Source organism: Neovison vison, chromosome 2 (assembly GCF_020171115.1).
Source record: "Neovison vison isolate M4711 chromosome 2, ASM_NN_V1, whole genome shotgun sequence".
NCBI lineage: Eukaryota > Metazoa > Chordata > Mammalia > Carnivora > Mustelidae > Neogale > Neogale vison.
In genome coordinates this window covers 92,887,386-92,899,981 of record NC_058092.1, presented here as the reverse complement: position 1 = coordinate 92,899,981, position 12,596 = coordinate 92,887,386, and the positions used below count along the sequence as shown (strand labels likewise).

General features: G+C 39.7%; 1 protein-coding gene across 1 annotated transcript in view; it reads left to right on the top strand.

Annotated features, from left to right (window-relative positions):
* SLC25A24 (solute carrier family 25 member 24) overlaps positions 1–12,596 on the top strand; it is an 86,598-nt gene continuing 74,002 nt past the window's right edge. The window contains 1 exon segment of the mRNA XM_044236457.1: positions 1–180. Within this exon segment, the coding sequence (XP_044092392.1) occupies positions 1–180 (180 nt within the window).

Below are 12,596 nucleotides of genomic sequence, written 5' to 3'. Positions count from 1 at the left end.
ATGCTGCACCAGATATGGAGCTTTCTGTTGCCCACAGTGGTTGGCCAGGAAGACAAATCCAACAGCCTTTTTGAAGAACTCTTCCAGAAGCTGGACCACCGTGGGAATGGCATAGCGGACATCACAGAATTGCAGAAATAACTGGAAGCTATGGGCATCCCCATATGCCAGGACAAGGAGGTGGGCCATGGTGCATTCAGGCCACACAGAATCGGGGAGAACCATTTAGGAGGTGGGGGTGGGGTGGGATTGAGGGTGGGAACTGAGAAGACCCCTTTAGCCCTTCCTGAGCTCTCCAGGCTCAGAAATTCTTTTTTTTTTTTTTTTCAGAAATTCTTTTTATGTGAGCTGCTTCACTTAAAACTGCCCAGCTGTTGGAACACTTAACATAAGTTTCTGCCCTAGTAGTGGCCTATTCAACATGGAAAAACATGTTGAAGACTTTGCCATCTTGCTTAAGACAGGTCCAAGCCACTGAAACTCTTAAAAGGCCCACGCGCACCATCCCAGCATTAACCAAAAGTCCCCAGTAAGCTAAATGCCTAGGGCCTGTATTCAAATTCTGTTAGCTTTTGGTAACTCCAAGGGTCTGCCTTGACAGCCTGTGATGGCTTGTCCTTCAAGGGCATCCCATAGATTGGTCCATGCAACCTGCACAGCCCTTTGCTTCAGAAGGCTCCTACTTAGGGCAGCCTCATGCCCTTTGGGGACATTCCTGTGTGTGCACTGGCTACTCGGCAGATGGGGAACTGGAGATGTTCAGATCCTAACATATTAATTACAACCACATATTTTCAGTTTAGCCTAACACTATTGAAGTATTTATACTATGCCTCAACAGTATGCCATACACTATAGTGTAGAATTATCATTTAGCTTAACAAATCTCATCTCAGTTTGTAATTATTCTGTGAGTTATGATTTTCTATGTCTATGCTTTAAGCTGTGACAGAATATCCAGCAGAAAGTGGTTTAAATAACAGAGATTTGATTAGTTTCCTGTCCAAACAGGTCCAGTGGAAACTGGTTCCAGGATTGGTTCACTGGCTCAACAATGCGATCAAGAGCTTGGATACTTTACATCCTTCTGCTCTGCCATCCTTAGGCTAGTTTTTTTTTTTTTTTTAACCTTTTTTTTTTTTTTTTAAGATTTGTATGCTGACTGCTGTGTTTTCAGAGAAGGCCCACTTCCACACCTGTACATTTAACTAGCTGATCATCTAGAGTAAAAATAATAAACAAAAGAGTGTTTTAATTTAAGCTTCTCTAAGAGACTACGAGGCCCAGCAGCAGCATGGGAATGTTTGAAAAGGGGAAGGGGTCACCAGGTTTTCTGGAAATTTTTTTCTTGTGAAGAGACTTAAGTACATTCAGTAAGAGAAAATAACAATATTTAACAAGTTTCCATCTGGTAAGCTTGAATTGAATAATGGACCTGAGGTCACACATCATGGAGTCTGGACAATCAGGACAGTAGCATTTACTGTTAAGTCCATAATTCTTGGGACTTATAAAATGCCTGCAGAGAAATGGGGGGATAACTATATCCCCTGGATAATGCTGTGTCATATTTTGTTATAGAAATTGATGACTTATCCCCCGAGGCCAGCTACAGATGCCAGTCTTAATTTTACACAATACATAGTGATTTCACTGGGTTCCCTGTGTCCAAGTCTTTCTGCTGTGTTCACTTTGCATTACCAGAAAACAAATTGATGACTTTATGCCTTCCTTTTGAATATAGCCCCATAATCTTAATACTCCATTTCCCTTCTAGTAAAGATCTAGATTTCAGAAGACTGTCCAGAGTCCATTCTATCTTCATTTCATTTATCCCAGTGGTCCTCTACTAGGAGTGATTGTGCCCCTCGGGACATTTGACGTTTTTGACATTTTTGTCTCCATGATGGCTGGGGGTATGTGTGTGTGTATGTGTGCATATGTGTGCGTGTGTGTGTGTGTGTGTGTGTTATATTAGCATCTAGTGAATGAAGGCCAGGGATGTTGCTAAACATCCTACAGTGCACAGGACAACAAAAGATGATATGGTTCCTAATATCAATAGTGTTGAGTTTGAAAAACTCTGACTTACCCCAGTCACAGCCCCTGCCATTCCTTGCTCCCCTCTTCCAGTAGCTGAACATGCCCTTTACTTCAATGAGTAAATAGAGGTGAACTGCACTGAATTCCTTCAGATTTCTGGCCTTCTTGTAAAATTTCTTCAGCTGTAAAATGGGGGATAATAATAGTGCTTAGCTTATAAGGTTGTTATGATGATTAATGAGTAAATAAATGAAAAATGCACAAGATTATTTATTAAGCTTAAAGCAGTTAGTATACCTCAATAAATTCTCCACCTTACAGATATTCAAAGATCTGGATTCCTTTCTTCTTGTGGCTCTACCATCCTCAAGGGTCTCTCATGATTATCTGCATTTAGCTGGTGAAAGTGGAATGAGCATGTAGGACTCTGTTAGCCAGTCTTAGAAGTGGTACACATTACTCTCCTTCTTACTTCATCAGTGAGACCTTGCACACATGACCAAATTTAACTTCAAGGGAGACATTTTTATAATTAGTAATGTAATCTAGTGGCGTGTCCAAAGAAGGCAAGAAGGAATTTTGGTAGACAGCTGGTGGTCTCTGCTACATCCCTCACACTCTTGTATCTTTATTCACCTTTTGCTACTCAGTTTTAGAATGTTCGGGTGGAGCTACTTCTCTGACCGTTGCCCTCACATCTTTATTTCCCACTGAACACTGAATTTTTTTTCCTTTGGATATATTTTAGTTTATGTTGTAATTAGTATCTCTGTTCGTCAATAAAACATTAATCATTATAAGAATTTTGTAAAATATGCAGATATATTTCCCAAGAGTTCTAGTTTTTTTTTTAAAGTACAGTGTCCTATCAGTTTTGAGTGTGCAATATAGGGCTTCTTTTTTAAGGTTTTTTTTTAAGATTTTATTTATTTATTTGACAAACAGGGATCACAAGTAGGCAGAGAGGCAGGCAGAGAGAGAGAGGTGGAAGCAGACTCCCTGCTGAGCAGAAAGCCCAATGCGAGACTCGATTCCAGGGCCCTGGGATCATGACCTGAGCTGAAGGCAGAGGCTTTAACCCACTGAGCCACCCAGGTGCCCCTAGTGCTTTACAATTCTATATATTACTCAGTGCTCATCAAGATAACTGTATTCTTAATCTGCTTCACTTCTTTTATCCACTCTCCCACCCACTTCCCCTATGTTATCTACAGTTAAGAGTTTGTTTTGGGTTTTTTTTTTTTAATCTCTCTTTTTTTCTTTGGTTGGTTTCTTAAGATCCATGTATGAGGGAAATCATATGGTATTTTTCTTTCTCTGGCTGACCTATTTCATTTAGCATTCTACTTTCCGGATCCATCTATGTTGTTGCAAAGGACAAGATTTCATTCTTTTTTTTATGGCTGAGTGATATATATATGTCACTTCACCCATTCATCTATGAGAAGAAATTTGGGTTGTTTCCATAATTTGGCTATTGAACCTTGAACATTTTCTATCATAATAGCTTTGGTGTCTTCCCCATTAGCCTATAAACTTCTTGAGGGGAGAGGCTATATCTGGTCCATTTCTTTTTCTCAAGTATTTACTGAGTGGGTGGATACATGAATGATTGTTGAGTAGAAGAGTAGACTAGTCAGCTGCTAAACTTCTTGAAAGATCCAGTACAAAGAGTCTATGTTTTTAGTGTTATAAATTTTTTAAATTAAATTAATTTATTTATTTTCAGAAAAAGAGTATTCATTATTTTTTTTACCACACCCAGTGCTGCATGCAATCTGTGCCCTCTATAATACCCACCACCTGGTACACCAACCTCCCACCCCCCCACCACTTCAAACCCCTCAGTTGTTTTCCAGAATCCATAGTCTCTCATGATTCACCTCCCCTTCCAATTTACCCCAACTCCCTTCTCCTCTCTAACACCCCTTGTCCTCCATGCTATTTGTTATGCTCCACAAATAAGTGAAACCATATGATAATTGACTCTCTCTGCTTGACTGATTTCATTCAGCATAATCTCTTCCAGTTCCGTCCATGTTGCTACAAAAGTTGAGTATTCATCCTTTCTGATGAAGGCATAATACTCCATAGTGTATATGGACCACATCTTCCTTATCCATTCGTCCCTTGAAGGGCATCTTGGTTCTTTCCACGGTTTGGCGACCGTGGCCATTGCTGCTATAAACACTGGGGTACAGATGACCCTTCTTTTCACGACATCTGTATCTTTGGGGTAAATACCCAGGAGTGCAATGGCAGGGTCATAGGAAAGTTCTATTTTTAATTTCTTGAGGAATCCCCACACTGTTCTCCAAAGAGGCTGCACCAACTTGCATTCCCACCAACAGTGGAAGAGGGTTCCCCTTTCTCCACATCCTTTCCAACACATGTTGTTTCCTGTTTTGTTAATTTTGGCCATTCTAACTGGTGTAAGGTGATATCTCAATGTGGTTTTAATTTGAATCTCCCTGAGGGCTAATGATGATGAACATTTTTTCATGTGTCTGATAGCCATTTGTATGTCTTGATTGGAGAAGTGTCTGTTCATATCTTCTGCCCATTTTTTGATGTGTTTGCCTGTTTCATGTGGGTTGAGTTTGAGGAGTTCATTATAGATCCTGGATATCAACCTTTTGTCTGTACTGTCATTTGCAAATATCTTCTCCCATTCCGTGGGTTGCCTCTTTGTTTTTTTGACTGTTTCCTTTGCTGTGCAGAAGCTTTTGATTTTGATGAAGTCCCAGAAGTTTATTTTCGCTTTTGTTTCCTTTGCCTTTGGAGACATATCTTGAAAGAAGTTGCTGTGGCTGATATCAAAGAGATTACTGCCTATGTTCTCCTCTAGGATTCTGATGGATTCCTGTCTCACATTGAGGTCTTTTATCCATTTTGAGTTTATCTTTATGTACGCTGTAAGAGAATGGTCGGGTTTCATTCTTCTACATATAGCTGTCCAGTTTTCCCAGCACCATTTAGTAAAGAGACTGTCTTTTTTCCACTGTATATTTTTTCCTGTTTTGTCAAAGATTAATTGACCATAGAGTTGAGGGTCCATATCTGGGCTCTTTACTCTGTTCCACTGGTCTATGTGTCTGTTTTTATGCCAGTACCATGCTGTCTTGGTGATCACAGCTTTGTAATAAAGCTTGAAATCAGGTAACGTGATGCCCCCATCAGGGAGATTCAAATTAAATCCACATTGAGATATCACCTTACACCAGTTAGAATGGCCAAAATTAACAAAACAGGAAACAACATGTGTTGGAGAGGATGTGGAGAAAGGGGAACCCTCTTCCACTGTTGGTGGGAATGTAGGTTGGTGCAGCCTCTTTGGAGAACAGTGTGGAGTTTCCTCAAGAAATTAAAAATAGAACTTCCCTATGACCCTGCCATTGCACTCCTGGGAATTTACCCCAAAAATACAGATGTCGTGAAAAGAAGGGCCATCTGTACCCCAATGTTTATAGCAGCAATGGCCACAGTCGCCAAACTATGGAAAGAACCAAGATGCCCTTCAAGGGACGAATGGATAAGGAAGATGTGGTCCATATACACTATGGAGTATTATGCCTCCATCAGAAAGGATGAATACTCAACTTTTGTAGCAACATGGACGGGACTGGAAGAGATTATGCTGAGTGAAATAAGTCAAGCAGAGAGAGTCAATTATCATATGGTTTCACTTATTTGTGGAGCATAACAAATAGCATGGAGGACATGGGGAGTTAGAGAGGAGGAGCGAGTTGGGGTAAATTGGAAGGGGAGGTGAATCATGAAAGACTATGGACTCTGAAAAACAATCTGAGGGGTTTGAAGTAGCGGGGGAGTGGGAGGTTGTGGTACCAGGTGGTGGGTATTATAGAGGGCACGGATTGCATGGAGCATGGGGTGTGGTGAAAAAATAATGAATACTGTTATGCTGAAAATAAATAAATTTAATTAAATAAAAAAAATACATTGGTTGGTGAAACACAAAGTTCCAGGAAAGGCTGATATTAGTTTATATGTCAGTGGAGCTGACATATAAAAAACACTTTTTAGGTCTTACAAGGGGAGAACATACTCATTTGAGATCTAATTATTAATTAATTAATTTTGTTTTAATAGGGAATTGATATGGGAAAAAGATGGACTTTTCATGATTTAACTGAGGAGGAGAGCAGCTCTGGTCTGTTAGGGAAATATCTGTTGGCTGGAGGCATAGCTGGTACTTGTGCTAAAAAATTAGAAAGTTAGAGTGTCTAAAAACCCTAATGCAGATATGTTACATAGTTCATGTGCATATATCTGAGTAATGTGAACAATATTTGATGCTTTTCAAAAAAGGGATTTCAGAGGTCTTAACCGAATGATTCCTTGATATGCCCATGTGCAAATTATTTCATTGCCAGTAATCTAGACTTTATTCAATAAGCTGCCAGGAACTCAACTCAGATTGAGGGTACATAAAACAAATAGTACACTCTTCTCAACTATATGCATTTTGGACTTCAGTGATGGAGGCAGATACATGAATGAATAACTAAATACAATCTAATAATCTAGCACTAATATTCTAGGGAGGGCAAAAATCGGGAAGTCTCCTTTTCCTGTGGAGTAGGGGAAAAGGATAGACAATACTCTGATTCTCTCCATGGATTAGAAGTTGTGACAGCAAGAATCAGAGGCTGGTCAAAGAGTTCTCTTGCTCTTTATTCCTTAGCAAATACAGGGCTCTGTAGATGGAATTCTTCGATTGTCTTGTCTGTCACCAAGCGAACCACGCAATGATCACAAAAAGTCAGTCCCCTGTAAATCAATTTCTCGAAAACTCCACAACTTTTTTTGTAGCCTTGTTTCTTTTGCCAGTTGTTTTTTCCTTCTATGCGTGGCAGGCTTAAGCTTCTACACTGCCCCACACTTCCTCAGACTTCTCTCATTGAGCCTGGGGTACTAGGAGCACCTCCCAGTCCTTGCCTTCTTTTTCCTTTATCTTCAGGTCAAAAGTTTGTATACTCTTGGCGAATTGAATCTTTTATCATTGTGAAGGACCTTCTTGATCTCTAAATGTTTTTAGTCCTATTTTGTCTGAGATTAACATAGCCACACCCCTTTCTCCTGTTTGGAATTTGTATATTCATTGTCATCCTTTTACTTCTAAACTTTCTGTATTTGTATGTTTTAAATAAGCCACTTAAAACAGCATATGGGTTTTGCTCTATTTTTAATTGGAATATCTATTCCATTTGTAGTTAAAGTATTCATTGATATTTTCTTTTTTTTTTTCAGAGACATTCTTTTTTTTTTTCCAATTTATTTATTTTCAGAAAAACAGTATTCATTATTTTTTCACCATACCCAGTGCTCCATGCAAGCTGTGCCCTCTATAATACCCACCACCTGGTACCCCCAACCTCCCACTCCCCCGCCACTTCAAACCCCTCAGATTGTTTTTCAGAGTCCATAGTCTCTCATGGTTCATCTCCCCTTCCAATTTACCCAATAGCACATACCCTCCCCAATGTCCATAACCCTACCGCCCTTCTCCCAACCCCCCTCCCCCCAGCAACCCACAGTTTGTTTCGTGAGATTAAGAGTCACTTATGGTTTGTCTCCCTCCCTATCCCATCTTGTTTCATGGATTCTTCTCCTACCCACTTAAGCCCCCTAGTTGCATCACCACTTCCTCATATCAGGGAGATCATATGATAGTTGTCTTTCTCCGCTTGACTTACTTCGCTAAGCATGATACGCTCTAGTTCCATCCATGTTGTCGCAAATGGCAAGATTTCGTTTCTTTTGATGGCTGCATAGTATTCCATTGTGTATATATACCACATCTTCTTGATCCATTCATCTGTTGATGGACATCTAGGTTCTTTCCATAGTTTGGCTATTGTGGACATTGCTGCTATAAACATTCGGGTGCACGTGCCCCTTTGGATCACTACGTTTGTATCTTTAGGGTAAATACCCAGTAGTGCAATTGCTGGGTCATAGGGCAGTTCTATTTTCAACATTTTGAGGAACCTCCATGCTGTTTTCCAGAGTGGCTGCACCAGCTTGCATTCCCACCAACAGTGTAGGAGGGTTCCCCTTTCTCCGCAACCTCGCCAGCATCTGTCATTTCCTGACTTGTTGATTTTAGCCATTCTGACTGGTGTGAGGTGATATCTCATTGTGGTTTTGATTTGTATTTCCCTGATGCCGAGTGATATGGAGCACTTTTTCATGTGTCTGTTGGCCATCTGGATGTCTTCTTTGCAGAAACGTCTGTTCATGTCCTCTGCCCATTTCTTGATTGGATTATTTGTTCTTTGGGTGTTGAGTTTGTTAAGTTCTTTATAGATTTTGGACACTAGTCCTTTATCTGATATGTCGTTTGCAAATATCTTCTCCCATTCTGTCAGTTGTCTTTTGGTTTTGTTAACTGTTTCCTTTGCTGTGCAAAAGCTTTTGATCTTGATGAAATCCCAATAGTTCATTTTTGCCTTTGCTTCCCTTGCCTTTGGCGATGTTCCTAGGAAGATGTTGCTGCGGCTGAGGTCGAAGAGGTTGCTTCCTGTGTTCTCCTCAAGGATTTTGATGGATTCCTTTCTCACATTGAGGTCCTTAATCCATTTTGAATCTATTTTTGTGTGTGGTGTAAGGAAATGGTCCAATTTCATTTTTCTGCACGTGGCTGTCCAATTTTCCCAACACCATTTATTGAAGAGGCTGTCTTTTTTCCATTGGACATTCTTTCCTGCTTTGTCGAAGATTAGTTGACCATAGAGTTGAGGGTCTATTTCCGGGCTCTCTATTCTGTTCCATTGGTCTATGTGTCTGTTTTTGTGCCAGTACCATGCTGTCTTGATGATGACAGCTTTGTAATAAAGCTTGAAGTCCGGAATTGTGATGCCACCAACTTTGGCTTTGTTTTTCAATATCCCTTTGGCTATTCAAGGTCTTTTCTGGTTCCATATAAATTTTAGGATTATTTGTTCCATTTCTTTGAAAAAGATGGATGGTACTTTGATAGGAATTGCATTAAATGTGTAGATTGCTTTAGGTAGCATAGACATTTTCACAATATTTATTCTTCCAATCCAGGAGCATGGAACATTTTTCCATTTCTTTGTGTCTTCCTCAATTTCTTTCATGAGTACTTTACAGTTTTCTGAGTATAGATTCTTAGCCTCTTTGGTTAGGTTTATTCCTTGGTATCTTATGGTTTGGGGTGCAATTGTAAATGGGATTGACTCCTTAATTTCTCTTTCTTCTGTCTTGTTGTTGGTGTAGAGAAATGCAACTGATTTCTGTGCATTGATCTTATATCCTGACACTTTACTGAATTCCTGTACAAGTTCTAGCAGTTTTGGAGTGGAGTCTTTTGGGTTTTCCATATACAGTATCATATCATCTGCGAAGAGTGATAATTTGACTTCTTCTTTGCCGATTTGGATGCCTTTAATTTCCTTTTGTTGTCTGATTGCTGAGGCTAGGACTTCTAGTACTATGTTGAATAGCAGTGGTGATAATGGACATCCCTGCCATGTTCCTGACCTTAGTGGAAAAGCTTTCAGTTTTTCTCCATTGAGAATGATACTTGTGGTGGGTTTTTCATAGATGGCTTTGATGATATTGAGGTATGTGCCCTCTATCCCTACACTTTGAAGAGTTTTGATCAGGAAGGGATGCTGTACTTTGTCAAATGCTTTTTCAGCATCTATTGAGAGTATCATATGGTTCTTGTTCTTTCTTTTATTGATGTGTTGTATCACATTGACTGATTTGCGGATGTTGAACCAACCTTGCAGCCCTGGGATAAATCCCACTTGGTCGTGGTGAATAATCCTTTTAATGTACTGTTGAATCCTATTTGCTAGTATTTTGGTGAGAATTTTCGCGTCTGTGTTCATCAAGGATATTGATCTATAGCTCTCTTTTTTGATGGGATCCTTGTCTGGTTTTGGGATCAAGGTGATGCTGGCCTCATAAAATGGGTTTGGAGTTTTCCTTCCATTTCTATTTTTTTGGGACAGTTTCAGGAGAATAGGAATTAGTTCTTCTTTAAATGTTTGGTAGAATTCCCCCAGGAAGCCGTCTGGACCTGAGCTTTTGTTTGTTTGGAGATTTTTAATGACTGTTTCAATCTCCTTACTGGTTATGGGTCTGTTCAGGCTTTCTATTTCTTCCTGGTTCAATTTTGGTAGTTTATATGTTTCTAGGAATGCATCCATTTCTTCCAGATTGTCAAATTTGTTGGCGTAGAGTTGCTCATAGTATGTTCTTATAATAGTTTGTATTTCTTTGGTGTTAGTTGTGAGCTCTCCTCTTTCATTCATGTTTTTATTCATTTGGGTCCTTTCTTTTTTCTTTTTGATAAGTCTGGCCAGGGGTTTATCAATTTTATTAATTCTTTCAAAGAACCAGCTCCTAGTTTCATTGATTTGTTCTATTGTTTTTTTTTTTTTTTTTGGTTTCTATTTCATTGATTTCTGCTCTGACCTTTATGATTTCTCTTCTCCTGCTGGGCTTAGGGTTTCTTTCTTGTTCTTTCTCCAGCTCCTTTAGGTGTAGGGTTAGGTTGTGTACCTGAGACCTTTCTTGTTTCTTGAGAAAAGCTTGTACCGCTATATATTTTCCTCTCAGGACTGCCTTTGTTGTGTCCCACAGATTTTGAACCGTTGTATTTTCATTATCATTTGTTTCCATGATTTTTTTCAATTCTTCCTTAATTTCCCGGTTGACCCATTCATTCTTTAGAAGGATGCTGTTTAGTCTCCATGTATTTGGGTTCTTTCCAAACTTCCTCTTGTGGTTGAGTTCTAGCTTCAGAGCATTGTGGTCTGAAAATATGCAGGGAATGATCCCAATCTTTTGATACTGGTTGAGTCCTGATTTAGGACCGAGGATGTGATCTATTCTGGAGAATGTTCCATGTGCATTAGAGAAGAATGTGTATTCTGTCGCTTTGGGATAAAATGTTCTGAATATATCTGTGATGTCCATCTCATCCAGTGTATCATTTAAGGCCTTTATTTCCCTGTTGATCTTTTGCTTGGATGATCTATCTATTTCAGTGAGGGGAGTGTTAAAGTCCCCTACTATTATTGTATTATTGTTGATGTGTTTCTTTGATTTTGTTATTAATTGGTTTATATAGTTGGCTGCGCCCACGTTGGGGGCATAGATATTTAAAATTGTTAGATCTTCTTGTTGGACAGACCCTTTGAGTATGATATAGTGTCCTTCCTCATCTCTTATTATAGTCTTTGGCTTAAAATCTGGGCGCCTGGGTGGCTCAGTGGGTTAAGCCGCTACCTTCGGCTCAGGTCATGATCTCAGGGTCCTGGGATCGAGTCCCGCATCGGGCTCTCTGCTCCGCAGGGAGCCTGCTTCCTCCTCTCTCTCTCTGCCTGCCTCTCTGCCTACTTGTTATCTCTCTCTGTCTAATAAATAAATAAAAAATCTTTTTAAAAAATCTAATTGATCTGATATAAGGATTGCCACTCCTGCTTCTTTCTGATGTCCATTAGCATGGTAAATTCTTTTCCACCCCCTCACTTTAAATCTGGAGGTGTCTTCGGGCTTAAAATGAGTTTCTTGGAGGCAACATATAGATGGGTTTTGTTTTTTTATCCATTCTGATACCCTGTGTCTTTTGATTGGGGCATTTAGCCCATTAACATTCAGGGTAACTATTGAAAGATATGATTTTAGTGCCATTGTATTGACTGTAAGGTGACTGTTACTGTATATTGTCTCTGTTCCTTTCTGATCTACCACTTGTAGGCTCTCTCTTTGCTTAGAGGACCCCTTTCAGTATTTCCTGTAGAGCTGGTTTGGTGTATGCAAATTCTTTCAGTTTTTGTTTGTCCTGGAAACTTTTAATCTCTCCTTCTATTTTCAATGATAGCCTAGCTGGATATAGTATTCTTGGCTGCATGTTTTTCTCGTTTAGTGCTCTGAAAATATCATGCCAGCTCTTTCTGGCCTGCCAGGTCTCTGTGGATAAGTCAGCTGCCAATCTAATACTTTTACCATTGTATGTTACAGACTTCTTTTCCCGGGCTGCTTTCAGGATTTTCTCTTTGTCACTAAGGCTTGTAAATTTTACTATTAGGTGACGGGGTGTGGGCCTATTCTTACTGATTTTGAGGGGCATTCTCTGAACCTCCTGAATTTTGATGCTCGTTCCCTTTGCCATATTGGGGAAATTCTCCCCAATAATTCTCTCCAGTATACCTTCTGCTCCCCTCTCTCTTTCCTCTTCTTCTGGAATCCCAATTATTCTAATGTTGTTTCATCTTATGGTGTCACTTATCTCTCGAATTCTCCCCTCATGGTCCAGTAGCTGTTTGTCCCTCTTTTGCTCAGCTTCTTTATTCTCTGTCATTTGGTCTTCTAGATCGCTAATTCTTTCTTCTGCCTCATTTATCCTAGCAGTGAGAGCCTCCATTTTTGATTGAACCTCATTAATAGCTTTTTTGATTTCAACTTGGTTAGATTTTAGTTCTTTTATTTCTCTAGAAAGGGCTTTTATATCTCTGGAGAGGGTTTCTCTAATATCATCCATGCCTTTTTCA